The sequence below is a fragment of the Alternaria arbusti genome (genome assembly GCF_024043155.1).
Source record: "Alternaria arbusti strain BMP 1465 chromosome Unknown scaffold_12, whole genome shotgun sequence".
Taxonomy (NCBI): domain Eukaryota; kingdom Fungi; phylum Ascomycota; class Dothideomycetes; order Pleosporales; family Pleosporaceae; genus Alternaria; species Alternaria arbusti.
This window is the reverse complement of record NW_026249952.1, coordinates 439,389-459,736: the sequence shown is the minus strand read 5'-3', so window position 1 is coordinate 459,736 and position 20,348 is coordinate 439,389. Positions and strand designations below refer to the sequence as shown.

General features: G+C 54.5%; 4 protein-coding genes across 4 annotated transcripts; 3 read left to right on the top strand and 1 right to left on the bottom strand.

Annotated features, from left to right (window-relative positions):
* Position 1: 1 nt before the first annotated feature.
* J4E86_008108 (uncharacterized protein) lies at positions 2–839 on the bottom strand (the record flags this gene model as incomplete). The annotated part of the gene is made up of 2 exons (XM_051448622.1): positions 2–730; positions 780–839. 2 exons carry the CDS (start codon positions 837–839, stop codon positions 2–4), a joined length of 789 nt encoding a protein of 262 aa, XP_051300218.1.
* A 486-nt stretch (positions 840–1,325) lies between these two features.
* On the top strand, positions 1,326–8,825 carry J4E86_008107 (uncharacterized protein; the record flags this gene model as incomplete). The annotated part of the gene is made up of 10 exons (XM_051448621.1): positions 1,326–1,535; positions 1,585–3,585; positions 3,635–3,997; positions 4,858–5,049; positions 5,131–5,176; positions 5,225–5,280; positions 5,328–5,754; positions 5,801–7,841; positions 7,890–8,437; positions 8,491–8,825. The coding sequence occupies 10 exons, from the start codon at positions 1,326–1,328 to the stop codon at positions 8,823–8,825; spliced, it is 6,219 nt and encodes a 2,072-aa protein (XP_051300217.1).
* Positions 8,826–10,706: 1,881 nt separating this feature from the next.
* J4E86_008106 (uncharacterized protein) lies at positions 10,707–13,812 on the top strand (the record flags this gene model as incomplete). Its single annotated transcript, XM_051448620.1, has 4 exons — positions 10,707–10,946; positions 11,257–11,382; positions 11,430–13,708; positions 13,764–13,812. 4 exons carry the CDS (start codon positions 10,707–10,709, stop codon positions 13,810–13,812), a joined length of 2,694 nt encoding a protein of 897 aa, XP_051300216.1.
* Positions 13,813–14,673: 861 nt separating this feature from the next.
* J4E86_008105 (uncharacterized protein) lies at positions 14,674–19,870 on the top strand (the record flags this gene model as incomplete). Its single annotated transcript, XM_051448619.1, has 5 exons — positions 14,674–14,830; positions 14,884–16,355; positions 16,407–16,874; positions 17,162–19,243; positions 19,295–19,870. The coding sequence occupies 5 exons, from the start codon at positions 14,674–14,676 to the stop codon at positions 19,868–19,870; spliced, it is 4,755 nt and encodes a 1,584-aa protein (XP_051300215.1).
* Between the last annotated feature and the right edge of the window lie 478 nt (positions 19,871–20,348).

Genomic DNA, 20,348 nt, shown 5'->3' with positions numbered 1-20,348 from the left:
TCTACGCTTCCCGAGTGTACATCCCTAGATCCTTATGTTGTGAGGGCTTATCGGCTGGCGACTGCTCGTGCGTTGCGGATGTAGCATTCGTCGCTTGGGTGGCATCGCGCTGAGCCTCGACAGATGCTGGCTTCGCTTCGGTGCTCACGGCTTCAGGCTTCTTGTCTTCCTTCTTTCCACTGCCCGTGAAGAACCCTAGTATCTTTGAGGAAGCAGGCTCCGGGTGCTTCGCCTTGAACTCCTCAAATTCTGCCTTGACTGCCTTGAGCTCAGCCTGCACCTCCTCTAAGTCTTCTCTTATATCGTCTCTGGCATTGCGTGCCTTCCTTCTTTGTCGCCATTGCTCAACAAGAATTACAGCGATTCCAACAGCGAATATAAACGTCTCGGCAGCGAAGTTGGCGCCCATCTCGATGGCTTTTTGTTCAGATAAAGGTCGAATACGGGGCTTGATTCTCTCTTCAGTCTTCTTCTTGATAGCGTCTCGTTCCTTCTCCGTGAGCGCCTCCTCCGCCTTCATCTCCTCTTCAGTAAGAACCGTTGGGGCGGCTGCTTTTTTCCGCGCAGCCTCTGCTAATTGGACTTCCTTCTTAATCTGTCTGTCGATAACAGCCGGGTCCTGGAGGAGGCCGAGGCGCATGCGCATGTCGACGCGATGCAAACCTTGGGCAAATTTGACGCATATCCGGCGAAAGCGGTCGTGTTCGTGGGCATTGCGTTTGATGGCATTCTGGAATGTGTCAATTATGACTGAAGATCCCCGGGGCTGACCAACATACTGCTACAGGCTTCGCAAGCGTTCTGACGAACAGTGATGTGACCTTGAGCGTGAGAGACATGTCTGGTTACGAGAGCGTTTCGAATGGTCGCGGGGAGATATGGAGACAATCGACCGGCGGACGGCTGTGCATCGCAGGCTTCATACAGATAGACGCATCGGAACAGCTGTATAGCAAAGTGGTGTAGGATTATTCGTGGTGGTGCGCATGGCTGCAGGTTCGATGTTCAAATCGATGCTGCCTTGCGCTGCCGGAGATCCACCGACGGCGATGGCGATTGACTGCGGGCCCAGCAGCTCCATGACAACGCGGGAGACGTGACGAGACGCATGGCCAGCGCACACGACTAAGTCGAACTCGTACTGGATCGTGAAGCACGATCTCCAGTGCACGCTTGTGCAAGTCGCTGTGCATCGAGCGGACTGTGCCGGGCACCGATTGGCCGACAGCCCTAGCAACGACGCTAAGGGCCCTTGTTTACATGCCATCAACACTCTGCGACCTCGTCCCCGATTTCATCATCTCTCTCCATCTACCTCCACGCCAATGTCTGCCTCGTCGATACACGCAGATGCCCCGCCGGCCGTGGTTCAGGACCCCGAGGGACTCCAATATGAAACGGGATCGCAGCTGGGCAAAGGCGGCTTCGCGATCTGCCATCGCGCAAAGCTGCTGGGCCACGAACACCTCGGCAGCTCTACTGTCGCTTTGAAAATTGTCAAATCCAAAATGGAGCCCCCCAAACTGGCGCAAAAGGTACTGGAAGCTTGGGAGGAATACATGGTTATTTGCTGACGCGCCGCAGTTTGTCACTGAACTACAGATCCACTCGAAGCTATCTCATCCCAACATCGTCGAGTTCTTCCGCGCCTTTTCTTTCGAATCAAGCACCTACGTTGTCTTGGAGCTATGCGAAAACGGTTCTCTTGCCGATGCGATCAAGAAGCGCAAATACTTCACCATGCCTGAGATCCGGCGGTTCATGATTCAGACGTGCGGCGCAATCAAATACCTCCACCAACGGAACATCGTACACCGCGATCTCAAGACAGGCAACCTCTTCCTCGACCGCGATATGAATGTCAAGGTCGGCGACTTCGGTCTCGCTGCACTACTGGTGTCACAGAGCGACTATGGGGCGATCCGTCGAACAACCATGTGTGGTACACCAAACTACCTTGCACCAGAGGTCTTAGAGAAGACAGGAAAGGGTCATGACGAGAAGGTCGACCTGTGGGCTATTGGAATCATGATGTACACACTCGCGGTCGGAAGGGCGCCATTCCATGCCGCCAAGCGCGAAGACATCTACCGGAAGCTGAAGGCTCGCGAATACACCTGGCCCGACCTCGCCAAGTTTGCCAACGAGATCACCGACGACCTCCGCGACATCGTCTCGCTACTGTTGGTGCACGAAGACGAGCGACCGACCCCCGACCAGATCGTTGCGCACCCTTTCTTCAAACTGGGCTATATCCCATTGGAGCTGAGCAGCGAATGTACCTCGCGGGTGCCGAAATGGCCGAAGAACCGCCCACCAACAGCATCCACGATTAGGCGTGGATACACTGAGGAATGGTGGGCACTTTGCAAGTCCTCATCGGTCGGCGAATACGAACAAGGAAAGGCATTTGGAACCTTCGGTCGCAGAACCAACAAGACAGTAGCAAGAGATTGTCAAAAGGAGATTGAAGCCGGCAAGCAACCAAACATCCCGTTCTCTAAAGATGTCGTCTACGTACCTTTCCCTGCCCGCACGCAGTGGCCTCATCAAGCCCCGGGAGGGCTCAGCGAAATATCGGAAGAGAAGGAATCGTCATCTGAAAGCCAAGCCCTGTCAGAAACTACCGGGAACGAGCGGACAAAGACTCGTGCATCCAGAGCCCCAAGGAGAGAACCACAGCCGATGCAGACATTGAAGGAGAACGTAGAGCCAGCCGAAGAGCCAGAGCCCGCGCACAGGATACTTGACAAACAGCCGACGCGGTTGCGAGCAGCCCGCAAGATCTCGAACACTGGGCGTGTTACTGCGAGCACGGCTTCCGCACCTGCTCCTCTACGCGTCCCTCGTGAGGCACGCACTTCGACGCGCGCACGAGCGGCGAAGGAAACCGCAAAAGAAGCGCCAAAGACAACATCGAACGGACTCCCTGACCTCCCACCTCTAAGAGTCTCCCGGACCAGCGCTCGAGAGAGCGCGAAATCGGAACCTGCGCCGCAACCAACTTCAGCGCGAAATGCTCCCCGCTATCGGACCGTCAGCAATGACATGCCTGCGACTGACCCAGTGACCGTGTTGGCGCGCTTGATGACATTCCGCGATAACCTTGAACGAGCCCTCGACAAGAAGCCTACGAAGTCAAGAAGAGATCAGCCACCGCAATTACCGTTTGTCGCAAAATGGGTAGACTACAGCCGCAGATACGGGGTGGGGTACGTCCTCAACGATGGTAGTATCGGCACACTCCTCTCTGCAGAGGACCAATACCCCGTTACGATTGCGTTCGCCACGGACGGATACAACCACCTACGAAAGGCTGGAGGCAACCGAGAGCTTGCCAAAAGCGTTGCGCTCAACTACTACACGACCGTGAAGAAAGATCGGGGACTGTCGGAGATTGAAGTGCTCGAATCGCGACGCATTGAGGAGATCCGGACAGTGTGGCACAAGTTTGGAAAGTACATGTGTGCAACCTTTGGCGACGAAGAAAAGCCGCTCAGAAAAGATCCCCGCGTGAATTTTGTTCGCTTCTACCAACGCCTTGGTAACGTCGGGATCTGGGGTTTCGACGACGGCTCCTTCCAAGTAAGCGCTTTTGCCATTTTCTACAAAGCCCGTCTAACAATGTGTTTAGTTCAACTTCCCCGACCACACCAAACTCGTCCTGTCGTCAGATGCAAGCTACGGGCACTTTTTATGCCTGCCTCTGGATGCGACGTCTCTTCTCGAAGAAACAGGAAACGTGCCGTGGAAGCACGTAAAGGCCAGAGCACATCTTCGCGGTTCATTGCAACAGCTTCTCTACGGCTCAGCCGACAAGGAAGACAGTTACAAAGAGCTCACAGAGGGCAACCTCCTCCGCGCGAAGATTGAATTTATCTATGCTGTCGTGTCGGAATGGTGTCAAGAAGGCGGTCTGGGCTGCCTCGTAGACCCCAAGGTATATTCCTGGGGCGGTCCGCAACTAGAAGAGTCCAAGCGGCTGGACTGGGCGAGCGTTGGGCGTTTTGGCGGTGATGTTTTCTCATGATGATTGAATGACGACCTTGGAGCGATGGCGTTTTTGGGATCTGGGATATTTCTATTAGGGTTTTGGGCATTTCCACGGCGTCGTCTCTGCTACTGAGCAGTGCTGTTGTTCGAACACTCATTCACGACGGTTTGCATGTTGCTGGCGTTTTCTCCTAGCGATTAGTTTGAATGAGCATCCGGTCACGACCATGAGAACGTTGGTGCCTAATGCCTAAGTTTGTGACACGTCACGAGAAATTATGCGTACGCGGCACACCCGGGTCGTCCTTGTGTGAGGCGTTTGCTGCGACACTTTGATGCGGAAACTGGGCCGAGCCTGGATGGGTTCGCAGCGGCGACGGTGAATGATGCAGTAGTATGACAGCAGATGTTCTAGCAAGTGACATGGCTACAATGCATGTCAGTCTGATGTGTGTAGCCCGATAGGAAATGGGGGTGAATGGAGATGACGAGGAAATTCCAGCCGCGGCGGCAGCTTGCGCGTACGTCGTACTTGAATAGCTGTGGCTGTGCTGGACGATGGGGCGAGTACCCTCCGAAGCGCCCGATTCCATCCAGGGCTCTGACGTTGGCCGGTCTCTACAACCGCCGCATTGCAGCCATCTTTACACGCCCACACCCCCGAGCGACTGCTCCCCCATACGGCTTCTACCTGGCTTTGCCGTCCATTGTTACCATATCCGCTGCTCCCTGAAATCCGCAGCACACGTCCTACCCCACTGGCCGGCTCAAGCTACAGGTCCCAGCTCGACGTCGGGCACCAATCATGGTAAGATGCAGAGAGACTTCGGGGGAGGAACACAGGCTGATACAGGTGATTTGTAGGGGAAAACCAACCGCGCCGCGCGCAAGGCCGGAGGCGGCGCTCAGCCCAAGGCCCAGTTCGCTACCAAGGCCGTCTTCGAGACCACCAAGAAGAAGGAAGTCGGTGTATCGGATCTCACCTTGATCAGCAAGGTTTCGAATGAGGCCATCAACGAGAACCTGAAGAAGCGATTCGAAAATGGCGAGATATACGTGCGTCGACCCGCTTGCGCCAGCCCCGCGTCGCACACCCACGCAGCCATAGACTAGGACAGCGACTGACTATGGGCGCAGACATACATCGGCCACGTGCTGGTCTCGGTCAACCCGTTCCGCGACTGTAGGTGACAGGACATGCGCCTCAGAGTGGGATGCTGACAAGTGGCAGTGGGCATCTACACCGACCAAGTGCTGGAGAGTTACAAGGGCAAGAACAGGCTGGAGGTGCGGTGCATAGCTGTCCACCAACTCCCAGGGCTAATGAGGTATAGGTACCCCCTCACGTCTTCGCAATCGCCGAGTCCGCCTACTATAACATGAACGCATACAAGGAGAACCAATGTGTCATCATCTCCGGCGAATCAGGAGCGGGAAAGACAGAAGCTGCGAAGCGACTTATGCAGTACATCGCCAATGTCTCGGGAGGTAGCAATTCATCTATCCAGGAGATCAAGGACATGGTGCTGGCCACCAACCCGCTGCTCGAATCCTTCGGAAACGCGAAGACGTTGAGGAACAACAACTCGTCGCGGTTCGGAAAGTATCTCGAGATTCATTTCAACGCGCAAGGAGAGCCAGTGGGAGCAAACATCAACAACTACCTGCTCGAGAAGACCCGAGTGACGGGTCAGATTGTGAACGAGCGCAACTTCCATATCTTCTACCAGTTCACAAAAGCCGCATCCTCACAATACAGAGGTACGCCCAGTTTGACTAGACATCAGACTCGCGCTGACATGCACAGAAATCTTCGGATTACAACAACCGCAAGCCTACCTCTACACGAGCAAATCGAAATGTTTCGACGTCCCGGGGATCGACGACCACGCCGAGTTCGACGACACGCTGAACGCCATGAAGGTTATTGGACTACAACAAGCTGAGCAGGACAACATATTCCGGATGCTTGCAGCGATTTTGTGGCTAGGGAATGTGTCGTTCCGCGAGGATGACTCAGGCAACGCAGCTATTGTCGACCAGTCGGTAGTAGATTTCGTAGCCTATCTGCTTGAAGTCGATGCGTCGCATGTCAACAAAGCTCTGACCATTCGTGTTATGGAGACAAGTCGAGGAGGGCGACGAGGTTCCGTGTACGACGTGCCTCTGAACTGCGCGCAAGCAAATGCAGTCCGCGACGCACTCTCCAAGGGAATCTACTTCAACCTCTTCGACTGGATCGTGGAGCGCGTCAACGTCTCTTTGAAGGCCCGAGGTGCGACCGCCCAGTCGATTGGTATTTTGGATATCTACGGCTTCGAGATCTTCGAAAAGAATAGCTTCGAGCAGTTGTGCATCAACTACGTCAACGAGAAGCTACAGCAAATCTTTATCCAGTTGACGCTCAAGGCGGAACAAGAAGAGTACGAGCGCGAGCAGATCAAGTGGACTCCCATCAAGTATTTCGACAACAAGATTGTATGCGACTTGATTGAGGAGAAGCGGCCACCGGGTGTTTTCGCTGCCCTGAATGACGCTTGTGCGACAGCCCACGCCGATCCTACCGCTGCGGATCAAACATTTGTCCAGAGACTTAACGCTCTCTCGTCGAACCCCAACTTCACGCCTCGCCAGGGTCAGTTCGTCATTAAGCACTATGCTGGTGAGGTCTCGTACGCGATCGATGGCATGACCGACAAGAACAAGGATCAGTTGTTGAAAGACTTGCTGAACCTGCTTGGCCAGAGCAGCAACACCTTTGTGCATACTCTCTTCCCCCACCAGGTGGACCAGGACAACAGGCGGCGACCCCCGACGGCTGGAGATAAGATCAAAGCCTCTGCGAACGACCTGGTGACGACTTTGATGCAAGCTCGTCCGTCCTACATCCGTACCATCAAGCCCAACGAGAACAAATCGCCCAAGGAATTCACCGATGCCAACGTACTACATCAGGTCAAGTACCTGGGTCTGCAAGAAAACGTGCGCATTCGGAGAGCAGGTTTTGCGTCTCGTCAGACCTTCGATAAGTTCGTGGAACGGTTCTTCTTGCTGTCACCAAAGTGCTCATATGCCGGAGAGTACACCTGGACCGGCGACTACGAGACGGGTGCTAAACAGATCTTGAAGGATACCAACATCCCAGCGGAGGAGTTCCAAATTGGTACAACAAAGGTTTTCATCAAGACACCCGAGACACTGTTCGCCTTGGAGACTATGCGAGACAAGTACTGGCACAACATGGCTATTCGCATTCAGCGCGCATGGAGAAACTATCTACGATACCGAGCAGAGTGCGCGACACGCATCCAGCGGTTCTGGCGCAAGCTTAATGGCGGCAAGGAATTCATCGAATGGCGCGACCAAGGTCACAAGATACTCGGAGGACGGAAAGAACGCAGAAGATACAGTTTAATCGGTTCCCGAAGATTCATGGGCGACTACCTTGGTATCGGAAACAAAGGTGGCACTGGTGAGGTCATGGCCCAAGCGGTCGGCATAGCTCCGAACGAAGAGGTGCCGTTCTCGTGCAGGGCGGAAGTGCTTGTATCGAAGCTCGGTCGATCAAGTAAACCAGAAGCTCGCACGCTCATTCTGACAAAGAAGAACGTTTACCTGGTCAAGGTTGCCTCGGTCAAAGGGCAAATCCAGATTTTGCCTGAGAGGGTAATACCCGTTGGCGCCATCAAGATGATCAGCTGTTCAACACTCAAAGACGACTGGTTCTCGATCGGCGCTGGGTCGCCAACAGATCCTGATCCACTAGTGAACTGCGTATTCAAGACTGAGTTCTTCACTCAGCTGCACAACGTGCTGCGAGGCGCAATGACACTCCAAATAGGCGAAACGTAAGTTCCACAGTCGGCATGCATCCGGAAATGGCTAACACACCGTAGCATCCAATACAACAAGAAGCCTGGCAAGCCAGCCCAGGTCAAAGTCGTCAAAGATCCCGCAGTACCGAGGGATGACCAGTACAAGAGTGGCACCATCCACGTTGGGCCAGGAGAGCCACCCAACTCCGTTTCCAAGCCCACGCCCAAAGGCAAGCAGATCGCCGCAAAGCCCATCACAAAGGGTAAGCTGTTGCGGCCCGGTGGTCCTGGCGGAGGTCCTTCGAAGCTCGCCTCTCGTCCAGCACAACCAAGGGCTGTACCCACGCCTGCCGCCCCGCAACCGAGACCTGTCCCTCAGCCAGAAGTGTCGCAAGCCAGACCTGTTCCGGCGCCCGTCGCTGCCTTGTCGAACGGTGCGGGCTCTCATGCGCGTACCGCGTCAGCCGGCTCATCACGCACACCTCCTCCTCCACCCCCACCGCCGCCAGCGCCAGCTCAGCCGAAGGAACCTCGATACAAGGCGCTATATGACTTTGCAGGTCAGAGCGCTGGAGAGTTGAGTCTAGGGAAGGATGAGATCATCCTGGTCACACAGAAGGAGGGCAATGGTACGTTCATCCTGATCTTCCACTAACGCGACATACTAACGAAGCTTCAACAGGTTGGTGGCTAGCATCCCGTCTTGACAAATCCGCCTCCGGCTGGGCGCCGTCTGCATACCTTGAGGAAGTACGTTCAGCAGCACCTGCTCCACCCCCAGCGCCACCCGCTCGCCCTGCAAACAGCAAGCCCAAGCCTCCGGCTCCACCTGCCAAACGTCCTGCCGCCAGGAAAGCCGTCAACGGTGACTCTGGACGGGATAGTGGGTACAGTGGTAGTGGGGGTAGCACAATGGAGAGCGCGCGGGATAGCAGTGGTAGTATCGCTGGTGGATTAGCAGAGGCGCTTAGACAGCGTCAGGCTGCTATGCATGGACGGAAGCAGGATGATTGGTAGATTCAAGCTAAAAGCATCCTCGATGAGGCGTATGAGAAGAGAAGGAGGCAACGTTGATGGAAAGCCTCTTTGGGTCAATGAGTTAGCATTCGTATAGAAGAATTGGTCTTGAGCCATGCATTTCGGATTTTAGGTGCTGTGATCGTGAATGCAATGTGGAAAGATGGCTTTTGATGGGAAGGTGATTAGGTACTCTGAGATAGTGGCAAACATGCTCTGATTCACAGACGCCGAAATACATGTAGATTGTTCAACGTTCTTGCGTGGTCGAGTAATGAGACGTCAGGCACAGCTTTGATGGCGGTTTCTTCGGCTTGCTCAAACGGTGTGTTCATGCCGATCACATTCAGCGCAAGACCCCAGAGACGGCACAGTACTCCACTATCCTTCCTCATGATACGCAGAACGTGTTCACATGCTATTCCGGGGACATGGAGGTTGAGCGCTGCTTCGCCTGCTGAGAAAGCAGGCACGCAGGATAAGCGGCGCGGAAGTTACTCCCGAAGTCACTTGCCGCAGTGCCTTTCCAACACCAGCACAGCAGGAAACAGTGCATCTCAACGATGTACTTGCTGCTACCAACACTTGGTTACTGAATGACTACGGTGCGGTCGCAATCAAGTACCATAGTACCTTTTCATTTGCTATTCCCCCGACGATACTCCGATCAATTTGCTCGTGTCAGGTGTTCAACAGCGTGGGGATATAGGGCTACGAGTTGACGCACGAGCTAGCAGCCGGCCTGAACAGTAGTGTCGTGATAGATTCGCATCCTCATTGAAATACGGATTCGCAGATGAAAATTCGGTGAAGATAGCCAGACTTCGCAATGATCTTCGTGTGTCTGAGATGCAACCGCGACATCGTGCACGTGCGGCGTTGGCGGGGCAAGAACAGACGACGTCCAGATGTTTCCATTCCGACTTTCTGGTCTGGTCACTGCTTCCAACGTCCGATGGTTTCGATGAACCACAATCAACGCTCGCTTGGCCCAGGCGGAGACTTCGTCAGCGTGATATGCAAGCCAGGATGCAGACGGTTCACTGGCCCGGGTTCCCGCTAACATACCCGCCTCTCGGGCCGCTACAACCTCATTGCGAGATTTCCCACCACTGATTGGTATGCAACCGCGCTGTATCATCCTTTGACTGCCTAATGTGCGCTTCGGAAGCTGCTCAACTGCCTTTTAGACTAGCTTCGGAGGTTCAGGTCCGCCATCACAGCTGTCCAACAAAGAGTAGGCGACGAATCAAGTTCCACGCTGCTTACCTCGAGAGACGAATGTCTCGCTGCGCGGCGTAGACTTGCATGTCTAGTCTACGTGTCACCTGCTCCTTCAACCTACTTGCGCGGGATGTCTGGTTCTTACTTGCTCAGAAAGCTGCAACGAGGTGGGGATCAAAGGATTGCTATCGTACCCTTCGCGTTACTCTCGGATTTCGCCACAAGAAGCCGTTGCAACGGATCTAGATTGAGATCACACATGAGCCTCCCTCCTGTCGACAGATCGAGACGGGCGCGTTAACTTCGGTTGATTGCCCCCGCCGACCAATAATACTTACCTTGTAGATCTGAGACGACGTGCCTGCGAGCCGTGACTAGGACAAGGCTTGTTTCCAATAGATCCGGTACTCGAGCGGTTTCTCTGGGTCCATGCGTCAAGAGACGGTCGCATCCAGCGCTGCGCAAGTACTAAAGGATGACAATCTACTTCGATTGACTGCCTCTGAATCTGCCAATTCTTCAGCTTATCCTCCCTCTCTCGTTCGCATCGTCGTCCAACACCTCGCTCGTTACCGCACCGGTTGCAGTGGCAAGAAGGCGCGGCAATTCGCTCGAACGCTCCGCATTTATCGAATGATCAATTCTGGTTGATCTGCAATGGCTACAATCAACCTTGGAAACGCTAGTCCGACGGAAGATATCAAACAGCACGACATAAAGCACGCGGCTATCCACATCCAACCAGTCACTCTCGTTACTCCTACGTTGACGCCTGCTGCGACTCCAGAGGAGGCTTCCCCGGCAGACGAAACGATGGCGGGCAAGAAGATATTCTCCATGGAGCGGCCGGACGACAAAGCGAGGGAACTTGCGGCGAAGCTGACTCTAGAGGAACAGGTATGTTCGTCTTTACTTCTGTGGCAGATATCTCGAATTTCGGCGTTCGATACGGTCATGTCGAATGACCGAGGCAGAAGGGGGTGTCAACTTCTATCCTACACGTCTTTCTGTTAGGGATACGAGTCATTCCCCAGCCACAATCCCTTATCTCAGCCCGTGTTTTGGAGCAGAAGGTCTAGAAGGATTGGTTCTCGAAAGTCGGTAATCAAAATGAATGGCTTTTCTGATCGCTTAGAATCCCACCTGACCTCGTTAATCTATTCGAGAGCCGAAGCAGCCTTAAGCGGAGCCGGGCTGACCATTCCAGATCTCACTACTTGCAGGAGCGGACTTCTGGCGGACTGTAGCCATACCCGAAAAGGGCATACCGTCAATCAAGACATCAGATGGACCCAATGGCGCTCGCGGAGAGTTCTTCACTAACGGCACACCTGTACGTACTCCGGCTTGGCACTGCTTGTCTTACGCTGACGAAGCTAGGCCGCTTTATTCCCATGCGGCATATCCATGGCTTCCACGTGGAACTTGGATATGATTGAGGAGATTGGCCGTCACCTCGGAGAAGAAGCAAAGGCTCGTGGTGCACACGTGTTGCTTGCGCCCACCGTGTGCATGCACCGGTCGCCTCTTGGTGGTCGCAACTTTGAATCGTATTCGGAAGATCCTTTCCTTACTGGAAAGCTTGCTGCATCGTATGTTCGCGGTCTTCAGAGCAAGGGTGTTGCAGCTACGATCAAACACTTTCTCGGAAACGAGCAAGAAACTGAGCGGCAAGCGTACGATGCTATCATTGCTGAACGGCCATTGCGTGAGATCTATCTGAAGCCCTTCGAGATAGCTGTTCGAGATGCATCACCCTGGGCGCTCATGAGCGCTTACAATATGATCAATGGCATTCACGCGGATGAGTACGAACACTCGATCAAAGAGATTCTACGAGGCGAGTGGAAGTGGAACGGAGCCATTATCTCCGACTGGACGGGCACATATGCGACCGCACCATCAATAAAAGCTGGTGTTGATGTTGAGATGCCCGGGCCGTCCAAATGGCGCAAGATCGACCAAGTGAAGGAATGTCTGGAGAAGGGTGAGCTCACCCGTGGTGATATCGAAGAATCCGCCGCCAGAGTACTTTATCTTGTCGATCGTGTCAAGGGACTGAACAACATGACACCAGAGGAGCCGGAGCAGTCGATCGACAACGTGGAGACGCGGAACCTGATTCTCCAGGCTGGTATCGAAGGGTTGACGCTCCTGAAGAACGAGAACAGCGTACTCCCCATCAAGAACGCGAAGAGGATTGCTATAATTGGGCCAAATGTCAAGCGAGCCATTGCCAGTGGAGGAGGAAGCGCAGGTCTCAACCCCTACTACAACGTCACACCTTGGCAAGGCCTTCAAAATCGATTCGACGGAGACATCACATTCGCCCAAGGCTGCGATAGCTCGAAATGGCTACCTCTTGCTTCGCCATACTGCCAGTCCAACGGCGAGACTGGTGTTCGGTTAGAATACTACAAGGGCGACAGGTTTAAGGGTGAGCCGGCAGTCGTTCAACACAAGGTCAGCACAGATCTGTGGCTGTGGGACTCTGCGCCAATGGAACTACTTCCAGACTTTTCCTTCAAAGTCAAGACCACACTCACACCGAAGACAACCGGAAACCACAGCTTCAGCTTTGCGTCCGTCGGGCCAGGGCGCATGTACATCAACGGCGACATTTTCATCGACAACTGGGACTGGATTCAGGAGGGTGAGGCTATGTTCTCTGCTTCAGAAGATGTGCTCAAGTCGATCCATCTTGAAGAGGGCAAACCTGTGGAGATTCTGATCGAGAGCACCAACGAAGTCCGACCCGCGTCTAAGGTTTCTATCATCGGCCGTCGCCACGACTACGGTGGCTGCCGAATCGGCTACCAAGAGGAGGACAAGATCGATCGTCTACAAGAAGCGGCGGATGCAGCGCGTGATGCTGATGTGGCTGTAGTAGTCGTTGGACTGGACGCCGAGTGGGAGTCGGAAGGATACGACAGGCAAACGATGGATCTCCCGAAGAATGGCTCGCAGGATCGTCTGATCGAAGCTGTTCTAGCTGCCAACCCACGCACCGTCATCGTCAACCAATCTGGAACACCGATTACCATGCCATGGGTACAGAAGGCACCGGCTATTCTTCAGGCATGGTACCAAGGTCAGGAAGCAGGAAATGCTCTTGCCGATGTGCTGCTCGGCAACAGCAGTCCCAGCGGGAAATTGCCAACGACCTTCCCTGTCCGGATCGAAGACAACCCAGCGTACCACAACTGGCCTGGTGAGAACTTGAAGACCGTCTACGGCGAGGGTATCTACGTGGGCTACAGGCATTATGAGCGCTCAAAGATTGCACCGCTGTTTGCGTTCGGTCACGGTCTTACCTACACCACATTCGAATACGGAATACCAGGCGCTAGCAGCACGGTACTGTCTGAGGATGGGAAGATTACTATCACCGTACCAGTCACAAACACAGGTTCATTTGCTGCACATGAGATTGTCCAGGCATACGTCAAAGACGTCAAATCGACGCTTCCTCGCCCCGAAAAGGAACTCCAAGCTTTCGGCAAAGTGTTCCTGCAGCCTGGTGAGACGAAGGATGTAGTCTTGACACTGGACAAGTACTCCGTGGGATACTTCGACACGAGTCTTGGTCAGAAAGGCGCCTGGATTGCAGAGGAGGGCGCGTTTGAGGTGTTGATTGGTGCCAGCAGCGCTGATATCAGGCAAGTCCGCCGTTCAATTGATTCATTCAAGCGAGATTACTAATGTGACGTCCAGGTCAAGAGTCGGCTTTGAGGTTACTGAGAGTTTCCAGTGGATCTTCTAATGAAGGATTGAGCGGAGGGTAAGGGGATGGACAACGAGCATCACGAGTCTTCTTATGTTGGTTGTTTTGAGGCGTTTGTGGTGGGGATGGGCGAGTGCGATTGAATTGGCTTCCCACCGAAGTCATATGCAGTGAATACATATTTCCGTGCTTCATGTCAGAAGAGACGCGGAAAACTTGGTCTAGGTTTGCGTGAACATATACCAAAGGCCAACGAAGGTGAAAGTGGCTTCGGCATGCGGCATCTCAGGTAAGGCTGACGGCCGAGTGGCTCGGCTAGATGACGCGCTGATTGATTTTCTGCCACCGCCTTGCGGGCCGACAGTTGTACCGATCTGTGGTCCCTGACGAGAACCTGTGTCGATAGCGGAAGCATCATCACCAGCCTGCCCTTTCGCTATTGTTCTTTTTGACTCGTTCGAGCCTGTCGCATACATCTCGACCGCCGTGCCATCTTCTGTCGACGCCCGAATCGCGCGACTTGGGCCCCCGTGCCAGCTCCAGCCGCGCTTTTGCTCCTGATCAACAGCGGGCGACCGAGTTCCAGTTACGAGCCACACCACGCCCAACAGACCCCCCTCGAAGAAACGAGCCTCCCATGAGCTCCAGCAGAGGCTAATCCGCTCAATACACGATAACGCGACTACCGAACCGGCCACGCAAGCTGCCTTATCGCCGGCACGCCTGGTAAAGCCGAGGACATGAATCCAGCGCATCGCGACGGGTGGCCGCCTGCACAAGCGGGCGCAGCTGGGCAGGGCCAGCAGCAAACAGAGCAGGGTCAAGGCCAGGCGCCACGGCCGCTGGGTCCCTATGGGTGCGTACTCGCCTCCCACTCACTGCCCACAGCAGACGGGCACCATGAGCGCAGACGCCTGCGAGCTCCTTTTCTCACCACCCTTCGATTGGATCCACGCTGACTTCGAGACCGATGACAGGCCAAACAGCGCGACGCCCCAGGGTCCCTCACATGCGTCACCCGCCCAGGGTCCGGGACCAGTACTCCCTCCACCATCTGGTACGTAGCACCGGCGGACGACGCGCCTGTTCGCATTGCTAACCCCGTCACAGGTGGCGGCTACTACTCGTCAAACGCCGCGACAGCCCACAACCAGAACCTCCCCACACTTCCCGGCCTGACGGCGCAACCTCAGCACTCGTCGCCCCACATGTCCGCCCAGCGACCGCCATCGTCCGACGCGGGCGCGCAAGCTCACCAAGGCCCGCAAGCCCCTCCGTACTCGTTGCCGGGCATCTCGCAAACCCTACAACAGCAGCAGCAGCAGCACATGCCGACTTCGGAGCAAGCCAACGCCGACAGAGAGCGCGAGATGCGCGATCGCGAAAACAGAGACAGAGAGATGGAGTCGCATGCCATGCACCAGCAAGAGGACATCGTCAAGCGCGAGGCGGAGCAGCGAGACCGCGACCTGCACGAGCGACAGCAGCGCGAGCACGCTGCGCACCAGAACCACTCAGGGCCGATCCAAATACACCAGCCAGTGGCAGTCGCACCCTCGACGCGAACCATCCACGGTCCCAACGGTCTGCTCGGCCAATCTGGACCCATGAACGGGCCAAACCCACTTGCGCCACCCATGGGTGGCCCCAACTCAGGCCCCATGTATGGAAATGCGCCCGCACAGCATGAGCAGACTACACCGCGCATGCAACACGCCGTACAGGCACCTACCCAGGCCCAGATGTTGATGCCTTTTGCTGGCCCTCCAGGATCAATGGCTATGGGCCAGGGACAGCAGCCCATCCTCAACGACGCCCTGAGCTATCTCGACCAGGTCAAAGTCCAGTTCGCCGACCACCCCGACGTGTACAACCGGTTCCTCGACATCATGAAGGATTTCAAGAGCGGTGCTATCGACACCCCAGGCGTCATCGAGAGGGTCTCGACTCTGTTTGCGGGCAATCCGGCCTTGATACAGGGGTTTAACACATTTCTGCCACCCGGCTACAAGATCGAGTGTGGCACCAACGGCGACCCAAACGCTATCAGAGTCACCACGCCCATGGGAACCATGGTATCGACTATGCCCGCTCCAAGGCCGCTTTCACCGCCACGCAGCGGTGCTGTCAATGGCAACAACGGCCCGCAACACGAGAGCACATACTACGAGACTACCCAAGGACGCCCATGGCCTCAACAGCAGAGAGCTCAAGGCCCTGAAGGTCAAGAATCGATGTTTTCACCCAACAACCGTACTCTCGGAGGGCCATTGTACGGTCCCCAAGGACAGCAGGGCCCAGCGCCTCATTCGCCAGAGGTCACATCGCGTCCTCATCCTGACCCTGCTGGAGCTGCAGCGCTAGCTCACCAGCAAGAGCAGAGAGGTGTTTCGCAGTTACAGAACGCGGTATCTGCAGCTACTGGCCGCTCAATGATGTCACCCAGCGTCGATCCGGGTGCCTCGTTACAAGGACAGGCAATGAACGGTGCTGCTCAGCTTCCACAGATGGGCGGAGCTGCAGCAGAGAAGAGAGGACCGGTTGAGTTCAACCATGCGATTAGCTACGTGAACAAGATCAAGGTACCATTCTTCACTGTGAGGTTGAAAACCAAAATGCTAATAGTACCCTAGAACCGATTCGCAGCTCACCCAGACATTTACAAAAACTTCCTGGAGATACTACAGACGTACCAGAGAGAGTCGAAACCCATTCAGGACGTATACGCCCAAGTCACTCACCTGTTTGGTGGCGCGCCAGATCTCCTGGAGGATTTCAAGCAGTTCCTTCCGGAGTCCGCTGCTCAACACAGAGCGCAACAGCAGGCCGCCAAGAACGCGGCTGAAGACGCAGTCATGCTCAGCAATGTTCGAGGTGAATCAGGATACGGAGCCGCTGCAAACCAACAAACGCCCGGACGCGCCGATACATCTCGATTGCCTCCGATGGGCAACTTCGCACCTACACCTACAGCGAACCGCGACAACAAGAGGAAGCGCGAACGACAAGGCCCTGTAGCTGCGCCGATGCCCGCGCCCATGTCGCAAGAAATGCCAACCTCGAACGTTCGAGGTGGATACAACCAGGGCAATGTCAACAAGGTACGTACATGATTCTACACTATAACGGGTAGGGTTAGGTCACGTTGTTTTTCTTTATAGAGGCACGTGCATCTCCATGGCTCTCTGCCCCAACCCTTTCAATTCTTTTCTTTGGTCAATTATATTTCCATCTCAACCCCACCAAATCACAATCATTGTCATCGAGACTATCATCATTATGTTTGATGGTGGGGTACTGTTTAGCTCTCCTCCCACCAGAGATGAAAATGGGCCTTCCTTCGAATGCAATAGAGCATCACAACAGATCATCAACTAACATGTTGAAGCGCGCAAAGACCGGACATGGCGCAAAGCAGGCAATTCCCGATGGCCCGCCAGTATCACCTACCCTCACTCCTGCGCTGCCTGAGCCAATGCCACCGACGACGACCACCACACCCAGCCAGGATGAGCTTGCTTTCTTTGACCGCGTCAAGAAGTTCATTGGAAACAAGAACACGATGAACGAGTTCTTGAAGCTCTGCAACCTCTACTCGCAAGATTTAATTGACAAGCAGCTGCTACTGTCTCGCGCCGGATCTTTCATCGGCGGAAATCAGGAACTCTATGCTTGGTTCAAGAAGTTCATGGGCGAGGACGAAGAGCAGCAAAAGTACCGCCCTAAGACTGTCAACTCGCGTGTCTCATTATCGAACTGCCGAAGTCTTGGTCCTAGCTATCGCTTGCTCCCAAGGCGCGAACGAGAACGCGTGTGTAGTGGACGCGACGAGCTCTGCAGATCTGTTCTGAACGACGAGTGGGCATCTCACCCGACCTGGGCCTCCGAGGATTCTGGTTTCGTTGCCCATCGCAAGAACACTTTCGAGGAGGGCTTGCACAGAATCGAGGAAGAGCGCCATGACTATGACTTCAACATCGAGGCCTGCAGCCGCACGATCCAACAGTTGGAGCCTATCGCCAACCAGCTGCTCACAATGAAGCCAGAGGACAGGCAGGGATTCACATTGCCACCTGGACTTGGTGGACAGAGTGAGACGATCTACAAACGTGTCATTATGAAGATCTACGGCCGTGACAGGGGAAAGGACGTGATCAAAGAACTGTTCCAAATGCCCTGGAGCGTCGTTCCCGTACTTCTCCACCGCTTGAAGACCAAACTCGAGGATTGGAAGGCCGCCCAGCGTGAATGGGAGAAGGTCTGGCGCGATCAGACCCAAAAGATCTTCTGGAAATCGCTGGATCACCAGAGCATCACCGTCAAGCAGGCCGACAAGCGGCAGTTCCAGCCCAAGTCCCTCACGAACGAGATCCAGGTCAGATACGAGGAGCAGAAGCGCCTCCAGCAGATTCAAGAGATATCGCAGCCGGACTACCAGTTTGCCTTTTCCTTCGGGGATGAAGAGGTACTCTTCGACGTTGCTCGATTGATGCTCACATTTGCGGACAACAACAACAACAGTGCCGACTTTGCAAAGGTCGTACCCTTTATCAAGGAATTCGTTCCTCTCTTCTTTGGCATCGATTCTGCCAAGTTCGAGCAGCGGGTACAAACCTCGCCACGCGATACGCCAAATGATTCTGGCGAGGACACGCCCTCTCCGGACGATGATGTTTCCCAACGCTCGCAGAAAATGAAGAAGGGGGACCTCCGTCGCAATGTTCTCGACCCCAACAACAAGTCACGAAAGGACAAGGAAGACAGTGTTGCGTCGGCGAGCCGTGACAGTACTCCGGATGCATCCGCTATGGACGAGGAGGCTGCTGGTGACAGCTCAAACTCCAATCCTCGCGCAGATCGGCCAGAGAGGCAATGGGTAGAATATACCGATGCTCCCACGCCTTTCGGCGACAGAGAGTTCGAACACGAAGAACCCTACCAACGTGTAGAGTACAACATGTACTCCAACGCTTCAATCTACTGCTTCTTCCGCATGTTCGTCATGCTCTACGAGAGGCTGTTGAAGCTCAAGGATAGCGAAGAGGAGGTTCGAGAAGTCATCGCGCGCGCCAAGGAGCCAAAGGCAGCGCAGAAGCTCAAGATGCTCGACAAGCAGCCAGACGACTTCTTCAAGGACACATCACCATCAGCAAACTACTACCAACAGCTTCTCGAAATGTTCCAGGATCAAATCTCTGGCGAAGTCGAGATGAACTTTATCGAGGAGACTTTACGAAGGTACTATTTGCAGATTGGGTGGCAGTTGTACTCGTTCGACAGGCTCCTGAGCTCGCTCGTTCGCTTCGCACTTGCTGTTGTTAGCCATGATAACAAGGATAAGAGCCTTGATATCTACAACCTGTTCAGGAAGGACCGCGTCAACGATACCACAACTCACAAGAACGAGATTAGCTATCGCAAGGCTGTGGAGAAGCTCGCCAAGGACGCTGACACCTACCGCATCACCTACGTAAGTCAACACCACCTCCCTCTTATAGATCATGTATTAATGTTTCTACAGAACCCCGCCAAGATGTGGGCGCACGTGCGTCTTTTCAAGAAGGACGACCCGACCTTTGATTTCACCACGCTCGACCGGATCAAGCGCTGGCGAGCATACGTCGCCTCGTACATGGCCGTGGAACCCACCGAAGAAGTCGACCTCTCCCGTGTCAACTACCCATACCTCAAGAAGCGTCTCGCTCGAGCCGAAGATCTCACCGAGGAAGAACGCTTCGACCACGTCAAGCACAGCGACAAGATCACCGTGTCCATCAGCCCCGCCGCTTACATCATGACCTTCATCAACAGCGAACCTTTCGGCACAGGTGGCGTTCAATACTTCCTGCAACCAGACGCCGTGCGCGCGGGTCTCAGCGAGGCCGTCCCCAACCCAGCTGAAGAGTACAAGAAGCTCAACGACGAGCGAAGAGAGAGGGTCCAAGACATTCTCGTCAGGAACAACACCTGGATGAAGGATCTTAGCCGGGATGATGTAGACGCGAAGAAGGCGGCGTTCAAGAAGGATCTTGAAGAGCCCAGGAAGGTGGCTGATAATGAAGATGTGGACATGGACGGCGCAGATGGTCTTGACTAGGCGCTTTATCCTTTTGTTCGCAAAGACTATGCGGCTGAGTGATTGGCAACGCATGTTCTTGCGTCTCTGGCGTTCTTTTGTGTGGTGTGGCGGGATTTGGATGTCAGAATGCGAATGGACGAAAAGGCCTGGTTCTCTACGGATTCCTTCTGGCTTCGATTCAGTTTTGCATGTTTCCCGCGTTCACGCGTTTGGAAGGGATGGCTGGGTGGGTGGCATGTGTGCAGCACAAGGCGTGCCTTTGCACAGCACGACTATGAGGGGGGGTTTCTTTTCTTTCCCTCTCCCTCTCTCTTTCTTCGAGATGGGCGCTGGTGGCGTTTGTTAAGGATATGATAACCCGACTCGACTCTTCGTTCCCATCTATATCCAGTTTTTTTGTGTGGTTTAGTAGGATTGCGAATTCTATTTTCATTTTTTGAAGCTTGCTTTCTGGTTGTTGTGTGAAGATACTTGACGTGAGTATGAGGTAGCTGGG